The sequence below is a fragment of the Triticum urartu genome, chromosome 6A (genome assembly GCF_056163025.1).
Source record: "Triticum urartu cultivar PI428250 chromosome 6A, HENAU_Tu73, whole genome shotgun sequence".
Classification (NCBI taxonomy): Eukaryota; Viridiplantae; Streptophyta; class Magnoliopsida; order Poales; family Poaceae; genus Triticum; species Triticum urartu.
The window spans coordinates 434,233,551-434,245,361 of NC_141878.1; the positions used below are offsets into that span (position 1 = coordinate 434,233,551).

An 11,811-nucleotide genomic window follows, 5' to 3' on the forward strand; every position below is an offset into this window, starting at 1 on the left:
AGCCACGAGACGAGCTTTGTGACGCTCAAGAGAACCATCGGAGCGAGTCTTAACCTTGTAGACCCACTTACAAGTGATCGGACGGACTCCGGGAGGAAGAGAAACAAGATCCCAGGTACCAGTGCGTTCAAGAGCAGCAATCTCCTCTGCCATCGCAAACTGCCATTCAGGATGAACAACAGCCTGACGGTAAGAAGTCGGCTCAAGAACAGCAGCACCAGCGGTGGGAAATCCAAAGCGATCAACAGGCGGACGAGGACGAGAATGCAAGCCATAAGTAGGCTGAGAGGAAGATGACGACTCATCCACAGAGGCATCGACTAGTCGTGGACGACGAGTGTAATGCTGAGGAAAAGATGGGATAATAGAAGGAGGAATCGTCAAGGTAGAATCGGGGGGTGGCGATGAAGAAGTCACTGGAGATGAAGGTGGAGAACCCGGTGACATGCTAGGCGAGGAGACCGGGGAGGATGGTGGCTGCAAATCAACTAGAGGTGGAGAAGGAGAGGAAGTGGAACGGAGAGGTACAGTCTCGACGGGGGTGATAGGTGAGTCAGGAAAAGTGAGGAAAGAGATACCCTGCACTGAAAAAGTCGAGGAAGATGGGCGTGGGTAGAAGGGACGAGACTCATCAAAAGTCACGTCTCGAGAGATACGCATCCGACGACCAATAGGATCCCAACAATGATAGCCCTTATGCTCATCACTGTAGCCTAAGAATACACACTCAACAGACTGAGCGGTCAGTTTGGTGCATTCGCGAGGGGCAAGAAGAACATAGCAAACACAACCAAACGAGAGAAGCATCGAATAATCGGGAGAACGATCAAAAAGTCGCTCGAAAGGAACACCACCCTGTAGAGCAGCGAAAGGCTGTATATTGATAAGATAGGTGGATGTGGAGACGGCCTCAACCCAAAAATGAGGCGGGAGAGAGGCAGCAATCATCAATGCACGAGCCGTCTCAAGAAGATGTCGATGCTTTCGCTCAGCCACACCATTCTGAGCATGAGCACCAGGACAAGAGAATTGAGAGAGTCCCTTGCTCAGCAAGAACACCATGCAACATCTTAGAGATATACTCGCCAGCGGAGTCAGCACGAAAAACACGAATGGGTGAAGAGAACTGAGTATGAACCATGGCAGCAAAACGCTTATAAATAGACAACACCTCAGAACGAGAAGTCATGAAATAAAGCCATGTGTAACGAGAGAAATCATCTATGAAAATAATATAGTATTTATGACCACCTTTCGAAGCGAAAGGGACCGGACCCCATACATCAGAATGGACTAAATCGAAAGGACGCTTGGACACTGACTCACTATGTGAATATGGTAACTGAATCTGCTTGCCAAGACGACAACCCTGACACTCTAAAGAGACATCTCCTGAGACAGACCCCAGAAGACCTCGACGAACTAAAGAAGACAACCGAGAACCACACAGATGACCAAGTCGATGATGCCACTGCTGGAAGGAACCTGTAACGGAGGCGACAGAAGCGGAAGAATTGGCGATGGTGGTGGAAGCGGAAGGAACATGAAGCCAGTCCAACTCCCAAAGACCCTGAGAATCATGGAGGCGAGGGCCAGCCCCAACCAGAGTGTGCGTGCGACGGTCCTGGACAGAACAAGAGTCAACGTCAAGGATGACGCGACAACCAGAATCAGTAAGTTGACCAGCAGAAAACAGATTCATGGTAAGTCGAGGAACATGAGCAACATCAGGAACAGAATAAGAAGGAGTGGTAAGATTGCCTCTACTAGCAACAGAAAGTGGAGTACCATCAGCAGTGAAGACATGAACAGGAGAATCCAGTGATCGAAGAGAGGACAAAGTGGAAGAATGAGAAGACATATGAAAAGAAGCTCCAGAGTCCAGAACCCATGAGGATGTACCTGACTGTGTAGAGGGTGATTGCTCAGTGCGAGAAGCATCAGTCACAGAACCAGCAGTACCCGTCGAGGAAGAACCTGAAGCCGCGAGCAGACGCTTAAGTCTCAGAATATCCTGCTCAGTCAAAGCAATGGCTGAAGCTGTCGAGGTAGATGACGAAGTCCCTGAAGATGATGATCGCGCCTTGCGCAGGTGTTTCTTCTTCGTGTAGCACTGAGACTCAAGATGACCATCATTGTTGCAATAGTCGCAATGTGAACGGGGGCGACCTGAGCCTCCAGAAGGAGTGGGCAAGAGCAGCGGAGCACTCGAGCGAGAAGGGGTCGGTGCAGCAGGTGGCGTAGGAGCATGAGTAGCGAGCACAGAGGGAACCTCCAGCAAACCAGCACCACGTAAGCGAGTCTCCTCAGCACGAATCTCAGAAAGCGCCTCCATGAGAGAAATACGGCCACGAGCAAACAACTGAGCACGCCGGGGCTCAAACTCCTTACGGAGCCGAGACAGGAACTCATAGACGCGATGAAACTCCAAATTGGCCTGGACAGCCTGGCAACAGGGGCAGGTACGACAACCAGCACTGCGGAGAGAATCAAGCTGGCGCCAGATAGCAGAACTCTATGCATAGAAGTCATCAACAGTAGAGTCACCCTGCTGAAGAGCATGCTCCTGACGGACCACAGAAAGGTATAAGGCATCACCAGAGGGCTGATAGCGCTGACGAAGACGGGTCCACATCTCAAAGACAGTAGGAAGACCCAGAAACTCAGAAGCAAACTGAGGCAGAACACTAGCAGTGAGAACAGCTGCAGCACGAGCATCATCATCAAGCCACTGGGTGTAAACAGACAGAGCACCATGATACGTCTGAAGAGCCTCCTCATAAGCCAAAACCCTCTCATCATAAGCACGATCAGCAGCCTCATCAGCAAGCTTAGCCGCATCCTTGGCGACCTGATTAGCATCCGTAGGAAGAACCGATGGAGTTGGCGGAGTAGGGGCCACCGGAGGAACTGGACGTGGCGGACAGCAGACCTCGCCAGAAAGAACACCCAGAGACGGATGCCACGCATGTGAATGCGCATGAAGCCAGTGAACTCGGTGTAGTTAGTACCATCAAAGATCATCGGACAACGAGGGATAGCAACATAGCCCGATGCAGCAGACATTTTTTTTAGCAGAGATCGATCAAGGGGCAGCTGGCAGTCGGCGGCTGAAGAATCGCAGGGGCAAGGGCCGGCGGGAGCAGGAGATCAGGCCAGCTGGGAGCTGCGTTGATTGGGGCCGGGAGCAGGAGATCAGGCCGGCTGGGATCTGCGTCGATTGGGGCCGGCTGGGATCGATCCTGCCATTGCGAGCGGGACGAGGACGATCGGGCCGGCTGGGGAGCGAGGCCGGTTGGAGATCGATCCGATCGGGAGAACGAGGAGCGGGACGAGGACCGGCTGGAGATCGAGGAGCGGGACGAGGACGATCGGGCCGGCTGGGGAGCGATCCGATCGGGAGATCAAGGAGCCGGATGAGATCGATCCGATCGGGAGACTCCGGGAGATCGAGAGGGGCTTCGATCGGGAACGAGATAAGCCAGAAGAGATCAATAGCACGAGTTGCAGCGTGCAAAAAAAATTGACCTAGCTCTAATACCATGTTAGGAATAAGCAACTTGTATTTCCATGAGGCCATAGGCCGATATATATACATGTACAGGTGTGGAACATATGCAGGAAACCCCTTATACAACGGGATAAATACAAAGGGGTACATGACTTATATTATAACTCTAACAGATCCAACTTTTCTGCAGGTATGTTTCACTTGTAACTAATAAAGTGTCACTTCTAACTGAAGAATGTTTCAGTTATAACTGAATAATATGAGCTTCTTTGCAGAACATATACCCTATCAGGCCAGATCCTAGGTTAGATCCTAGTGAGTCACCCACCAGCATGGTCTTCAACATGGCTACCAGAGATAGAGCTAGAAGAGCTCAACAAAGAGTTCATGGCCCATTGCCACAACAGCCTTCATTTGTTGCTGCTGTTGGTGCTGCAATACCACAGCCAAGGGTCACTACAGAGATGAACATTGCTAGACAGACAAGGGCAAGAACCATAGCCGACAGAGGAGAAGGATCTGAAGCTACTGGCAGAGGAAGAGGAAGGAAAAGGAGAGGAAGAGGAGAAGGAAATCCAGCAACAAGGAGAGGAAGAGGAGCAAATGCAAATCCAGTGCTTGGCAGAGGAGCAAATGTAGTGCTTGGAATAGGAGCAAATGCAGTGCTTGGCAGAGGAGCAAATGCAGTGCTTGGCAGAGGAACAAATCCAGTGCTTGGCAGAGGAGCAAATCCAGTTCTTGGAAGAGGAGCAAATGCAGATGCAGTTCCAGCAAGAGGAGGCAGAAATGTGCATGCTTGGAGAGGCATGGGAGGAAGAAATGCAGGTGCAGGTACACGAAGAGGAGCAATCCCAGGTGAGAAGGCATGGTGGCTGATGTTTGGAGAAGATATTAGCAACAGCCTAATTCCTGATCTAAATGCTCCCCCTGATGCTTGATTTGGTGGCAGTTCAGACTGTCACTTTTTTTGTTAAGGCCTGAAGCAATGTAAAACATTGAGTGGCCTTTTTGGATGCAGAAAGGAGCATCCAATGCCTCATTATTTGATGGCTAACAGTGGCATTAAGTGCCCTTTTGTAACTAAAAACTGTGATGGCAAACATGTGGCATTAGCTGGGTTTTAATGCTTTCCAAAATTCAGTTAACTTCTGTCATTTAGCAAAGTTCAGTTTAATTCAGTTAAGGCTGTCCAAAATTCAGTTAAGGCTGCCCAGAATTCAGTTAAGTTCTATCGGTTTTCAAAGTTCAGTTTAATTCAGTTCATTATGTCCAAAATTCAGTTAAGCATGTCAGTTTGCAAAGTATTTGCTGCCACTGTTACAGCAAACTGAATGTACTTAGCTGCAATTATTTGGCCTACAGATAACTGAATTTTGTTTAAGGTAAAAAAACAAAAAATGTTCGGCCTGGGTCTCGAACCCAGGACCGTGCTTTGGTAAGCTAGGAGCAATGCCAGTGGAGTAGTAGTCGTGGTCTGGTGTATTTGCTGCCACTGTTGTACTAATACTAATTTTTACGACGGGCCGACGATTCAGTTTTCACACCTGTCTTAAAGACGGCAACCCACCGCTCTCATCGCCCACTACCACTCCCCACTTCCCTCGTCTCCTCGTTTCTTGCGCTACCCACCTCCATCTCATCGCCACACCCAAAAACCCTCGCCGAGGTCGAAGCCGCCGCCGACGCCATGGACGATAGCCTCAGATGGCAGAGGGCCGTCGAAGATCTGGCCGGTGATGACCAGGCGGCGCGGGCGGACCTACAGGAGATCGCGCGCTGGTTCCCGAGCATCCAGATGATGAGGAACCACGCGCGCGGCCTCATCAAGGCAATGATGGACGACGAGAGGCGTCGCGCCATGCCCAGCGGCAATTTTGGCGTCGTCGGCGTCCATTCGGCGAAGATCCTGCAGTTCGCCATGGGGGAGACGCGGTCGGATGATCCGGACCAGCGTGCGCTGGTGGATGTACCGGTCCGCCAGGGCGCCGCAGCAGCCGGATCCGAACCGTGTCACCTCCAGGGCGGAGCGCGTGCGGGAGGTCGTCCTTGCCCTCCCCGCGCCAATCAACATGGCGTATTGGGACAGGTTCCAGCCTGAGCTCCTCCTTCCCGATGACGTCTCCGACGCGGATTCGTCGTCCGACTCTGAGCACAAGCACCTCACCTCTGACGCGGACTTTGGCTATGACCCGGAGACCGAGTCGTCTGAAGAGTGGGAGGTGGACGTCATCGTCCTCTCTGATGACGAGCCAGATTCATCGTCCGACTCTGAGCACGAGCACCTCACCTCCGACGAGGACTCTGGCAACGATCCGGAGACTGAGTCGTCTGAAGAGTGGGAGGTGGACGTCATCGTCCTCTCTGACGACGAGCCGGATGAGGTGCTGATGGCACCATGGGCTGTGCACCTCCCCATCGACGTGGACGCGCTGCCGGATGTGCCTGACCTCGTCGTCGTCAAGCAAGAGGAGGTGGACGAGGCAGACAAGGTGCCTATGCAGGAAGACGAAGCAGACGGCAGGAAGGGGAAGAAGAATGCAAGCAACAAGAGGCCTGCAGATGGGGTGGTGCGCCGCTCGGAGAGGCTGAAGATGTTGAAGAAGAATTGAAGCAGAAGCCTTGAAGAAGATGTGATGCAGCTGAAGAAGAAGACTTTAGGTATGCTGATATAGTAGAGCAACATATAAGTTAAGTATTTAGGCAATGTTGTTTAGGTGTGCTCATATATTCAGAGCATATAAGTTATTTTATGATTCTATGGTGTTGTTAAGTATGATGGTGAACTAATGTGTTGAACTAAGATGTTTAACTATGATGGTATGGCCAGTTATGCTAAACTAAGGTATGAATGTTGTTGTTTAGGTGTTGAAGTATCCAATGCTATAGTTAGTTAGTTATGAATATTGTTGTCAGTTAACAATTTGAATGTTTGCATGTGGAGTACTGATGCATGACATCCCATGACTAGGGTCCATATGCAACAATTTGTTGCAACCAACTCTTTCCCAAAATAGTATGCACATATTTAGTTAAACATTCAGAACTCTGAAAAATTAAGTTAACTGAAATTTTGTGCCCTCAGATAACAAATTTAGTTTTCTTCCGACTTTGATAACAGATTTGAGTTAGCTTAGTGCACTCAGATGGCAAAACTCAGTACTGTTAACTATGACCAAATTCAGTTAACTCCCAAAATTCAGTTAACTGTCAAAGTATAGGTAATTGTCAAAAATTTCAGTTAACTGTCAAAAAATTTAGTTAACTGTCAAAGTACAGTTAACTCACTAAATCAATAATAAGACACTTCAATTAAATAAAAGTACTTAAATTGAAGTACATACTTCAGTACACAAATTAGTCAAATTACTGAATACAAATAAGTCTGGAACTTCAAGTGCAAGGTCATACTGGACCTGCTACTAATGATTACAATAACCAGTGCATCACTCAAATTCTTCAAGCATCTTTTTCAGCTTCCTTATCTTGCCCTTGGTGTCTTCCTTATGTTTGAAAAGATCACCAATCATATACTCTAATTCTTCTTCTCTTGCTTTAGCACATTCCTCTCCAGCACCAGGTTGTCCCTCTCTTGCACCAGACTGTCCCTCTCTTCCATGATACCGTCCCTCTCTTGCTTCATGAGGTCCCTCTCTTTCTCTGCCTTGGCCCTCACAACTTGGTGAATGTTTGTGAATGATTTGTCAGACATCTTATTCTTATCCAAATATTCCTTCATGTCAGCCGGAGCTAGTTGTGTGTTGCCTAGTTGGGCCAGAGCTTGTTCCTTCTCAGCCACCATTTGAGCAAAATCAACCTTAAAAAACCTCAAATCTTTTTCCATCTTTTCCTTCTCTCTCACAACCCTAAGATTTTCTGCTGCATTAACTACATTGTCCTGGAGCCTAAGCTTGTTCTCATCTTCATACATGCCCCAAATCCTAGCTAGGCTCATCTTCAAAGGGGCAGGCCACTCAGGGTCAACCCACTCCAGATAGCTGCATTTAGATATCTTCTACAAATTTGCAACAAAGAAAAATATTCAGTAAAATGAAAAAAAAATTAGTTATATACTGGCTCAACTACACTACAAATGTTCAGTTTACATGAAGAACAAACAGTTTACTTGATTTGGTTTTGTCAGCTTCCACACATTCAGAGTTACAAACAACAAGATTCAGTTAACTGACAGATATAGCTGAATGTATTCACTTAATTTAAAGAACTACAAACAAACAACAAATTCAGAGTTACAAACAACAATCCACAATATTCACTTAATTTAAAGAACTACAAACAAAACAAAAACATTCAGTTAACTGACAGAAGCAAAAACAACAACATAAGCACTGAATCTAGCTGTCAACACAACTGAATCAAACTGACCAAATGAATCAAACACTGAATCTAACTGCCAGAACTAAACTGCTGAATCAAACTGACTAAATGAGCTACTAACCTTCTGTGCACAAGCTAGGAATCTCCTCCCACTATCCACTGATTCAAATGCCACCAGCTTCTCACACACACACATTCATGCTCACATCTAGAACTCAGATCTGTGGCCAGGCCGCTCCATTCCACACACAAGATGGTGGCAGGTAGCTAAAACAAAAGTAAATCAACTTCATTTACTAACTAACAATGCACACCCAAAGAAACCCTAACTAACCATACCACAGAAAGAGATCTAACCTGCACTTCACTGCAGACTGACTCAGCGTCGGACGGACTGCCAGAATCGCTCAAGGAAACCATGGCCACGAGCTGTGCAAATGTTCAAGGCAGGGGATGGGGGAAGGGACCTTGCTGCCGGCGACAGAGGAGGGAGAGAGAGAGAGAGAGAGAGAGAGAGAGAGCTAGAGGGAGAGCGAGAGGATGGAGAATGGTGAACAGGAAGGAGAAAGGGGGACATGAACGGTAGGTGGTGGGGTGGGGGAACGGGAGAAACGGGACCAGCGGCAGGGTGTAGTGCGGGTTGAATCAAGTGAACGCCAGGGGCCTTTGTGCAAAATCGCCACAGCTGACCAGTCCACCCTCTGGACTGCCACATGTCATGCTGTGAGTGGCTGTGGGCCAAAACATCACATAAGGCGTCAAATTTGTGGAGTCCTCAATAACATTTTGCAAGTTTTGAACTAAAACACCACATTTTGTGCAAGTTTGTGGAGTCCTCAGCCTGGGATCACAGGGCCGTGAGCTGGGATCACGATGCACGAAGTTCCATGGAAGGTGATAAGCGCCTACGACCGCGGCGGGGCATGGTGCGGCGCCGCCACCCCTCGTCTCGTAGCGATACGGCCCCAACTGCCACCATGTGATCTGCCGTTGGCCGTTTCGATATGTACGGCTCGGAGCCCAGCTGTTCCTGCACGGCAGCACGGCTCGTCGACGTGTTCGAAGACCGCGGGATTGACGTCTACCGGGACGCTACGTCGCGCCGTTCCCCGGCTTGTCTGCATTCGGGGTGTAATAGCTGTTGCTCGCCTCAAAATTTTCTATTAGATGGGTGTGTTCGTACTTCAGATTTGGGCTGTAGTGTGTCGTACGGGGACAGGGCGCATCTTCCCGTCGTGTCTGCCGTGGCAAATGTTACTATATCAACGACGGCCATGTGTGTTTTGGGCAAGCCAAATTGAAGTAGGACTGTTATTGAAAAATACCCAAGCTGTACTCCAAGGCCCCAGCCTGTATGAAAATGGTTCTGGTAGCACGCACTCATTGGACCGGACCAAAATGGTTGAAAATGGGTAGATGTTTGGTGCTCGATACATGACACCTGAGCTATCTCGCTACAATAGATAGGGTGTTAACCATTATAACCTATCAAAGGAAAAGTACTAGTATTACACTAACTGTCGGAAATAACCTCTGGTGGTCTTCCAACATGTATGCTTAATTTAGGTCTTACATCAAATTAGTGAAACACGGATTGATTCTGTTGCAGAACATTCCAAATGTCCTCGCAAGATTACAGCACATGGCACGTCCCGCCTGCTCCACCTATAAATAGCCCTCACCGCTACATGACTTGTATCGCCTCATCCCGCTCTCCAGTAACACACGTTCTCTGCACTCCTCTCGTGCCAGAATGGCTGCGAGCATTCTGTCCCACGTTGTCTCCGACCTCTGCATCGGCAAGCCGGCGGTGCGTGTGCTGCCACCGTCGACTCCCATCGCGGCGGCCCTCGCCACGCTCCGGGCCGGCGCCGACCCGTTCGTCTTCGTGGACGCTGCACCCCCGGACGCGAAGAAGGCGGCCGCGTTGTCCGTCGTCAAGGTCAGCGTCGCGGAGATCCTGTGCTACGTCTGCGGCGACGGCGGCAACCTCGGCGACCCCGCGGCCGCGCTCCGCCGGCCCGTGTCCGTGCTCACCGCCGTGGTTGGCGATCACGGCGTCACCCGCCGAGTGGATCCACAGACGAGGTGCGTGAATACGGCCGTGGTCAGCCGCCGCCGTACCTTTTGAATCTTGCTACTACTTTGTTCTGAAATCGGAACCGTCTCTCTCAGCCATAGGGCCATACCAACCCATTTTGGACTAGAAAACTGACTGTTCGGTCCAACTTTTGCAGCCTGCTCGACGCCATCGACGCGCTGCTGGCCAACAACTCGCACAGCCTGCTCGTCCCGCTCCACGCCCGGGCCCGAAAGAAGCACCACCACGCCTCCGCCGGCTACTGCGTGCTGACGCAGCAAGACATCGTCCGGCACCTCTTCGGCTCCATCTCCCTCTTCGCCCCGGTCGCCGCGCTCTCCGTGGCCTCCCTCGGCCTCGTGCGCCGGGACGACGCGCACGCCGTCCACGTCGACGACGACGCGCTCGACGCCATCCCTCTCCTGCAGAGGTCCATCGGGCACGGCACCGCCGTGGCCGTCGTGGCGGACGACGACGCGCTCGTCGGAGAGATCTGCCCGGGCGTGCTCGGCTCCTGCGACGACGTCGAGTCCGTGTCCGCCGCCTTCGCCGCGCTCTCGGCCGGCGACGCCATGACGTACATCGACTGCTACTTCTCGCCGCCCGAGTTCCTGCTCCGCTCCATCAGAGCCGAGCTCACGGACAAGGGGCTTCATGCCATGTGCGACCTCATGGATGCCGCCTACACGACGGACGTTGCAGCTCTGTCGTCGTCGTCAACGTCATCTGACGAGGAGTGTTTGCCGTTGGCGCCTGCGAGACGCGCGAGGAAGATGTCGTCGGGAAGCTTCCGGTGGCGGTCGACGGAGGACGTGGCGGCGTGTCATGCTGGGAGTTCGCTGGTCGCCGTCATGGCCCAAGCGCTCGCGCACCGAGTCGGGCATGTTTGGGTCGTCGATGAGCTCACCGGCGCTCTAGTCGGAGTCGTCAGCTGCGCCGATGTGCTTGCTGTGCTCCGGGACCATCTCCGTCCAGAGTGCTATGCAGATGATTTGTGATCGATCACTATAGCCTGCAGATGCGTAAGCATAGCTAGAGCTCGGCGATTTCCCGTCATGCCGCCCTGCTACGAGTCTACGACTGTTGGAGACCTGCTGCTGTTTTCTGTAAAGGATCAGCCCAGCTTTTTTTTAGAACATGTTGGTTCCGGTTTTTATTTTATTTTTGAGGGGTAACCAAGTTTTATATTCGTCGTAAGCCAGAAATACATCTCGGGTCATGGGGTTGACCAAGCCACACATGAGGCCCCTGACCTAAAGAACGAGTAAACTTGACTAGACTATGAGCTTCGCTATTCGAAGAGTATCTCGACTTTCAAACATAAATGACAAGTAAGGGTTCGGAACCCTACACCCGTACGGTCTCAACATCTCATCATGTCGTAACCAGTTGTCCTTTCATATATTTGTTGTTGAGTCATTGCGGATCCATCTGATCAAGCCATGTTTCAGACTTGTATGACTTTACTTTTTGTTGACGTGATTCTTTGTGTGTATATGTTGGTGTTACATGTGTGCATCCTTGTCATATATATGTTGGGGAAGTGCTCATTGTGTTGTGTTTATATCTCTTTAATGCTTCATTTTAAATAAATAAAATCGACCCTTAATCATAGAAAAAAAGTAGAGCTCGGTCGATTTTCCATCGTTCCGGGCTGCTACGATTGTTGAAGAGTTGTTGTTGCCTCATTATTAAAAAAGAAGGATATCACTGGAGAGTAATTGGTCCCAGCTTGTGTGAATTTCTGACATAAAGAAAAGTTTATGTGGAAAGATGGAAGGCAAATTTGGCCTACATGCTAGGTTATGAAGCTTTGTTTTTATGTCGTCTTGAGTCTTCTGTTTCACCTTTTACTCTTTATCTTCGTCCTCGACACTACGCAACG

The 11,811-nt window shown here is 50.1% G+C and overlaps 1 protein-coding gene and 1 pseudogene across 1 annotated transcript; one reads left to right on the top strand and one right to left on the bottom strand.

Moving 5' to 3' along the window:
* Positions 1–1,895: 1,895 nt before the first annotated feature.
* On the bottom strand, positions 1,896–3,779 carry LOC147965569 (uncharacterized; annotated as a pseudogene).
* Positions 3,780–9,407: 5,628 nt separating this feature from the next.
* Positions 9,408–11,411, top strand: LOC125512148 (CBS domain-containing protein CBSX5). The gene is made up of 2 exons (XM_048677225.2): positions 9,408–9,934; positions 10,084–11,411. The coding sequence occupies exons 1-2, from the start codon at positions 9,600–9,602 to the stop codon at positions 10,922–10,924; spliced, it is 1,176 nt and encodes a 391-aa protein (XP_048533182.1). The 5' UTR covers positions 9,408–9,599; the 3' UTR covers positions 10,925–11,411.
* Positions 11,412–11,811: the final 400 nt, after the last annotated feature.

Coding starts and splice junctions, on each gene's coding strand:
- LOC125512148 (XM_048677225.2), top strand. CDS start 9,600: ATGGCTGCGAGCATTCTGTCCCACGTTGTCTCCGACCTCTGCATCGGC. Junction 9,935..10,083: donor CGAGTGGATCCACAGACGAG/GTGCGTGAATAC, acceptor CAACTTTTGCAG/CCTGCTCGACGCCATCGACG.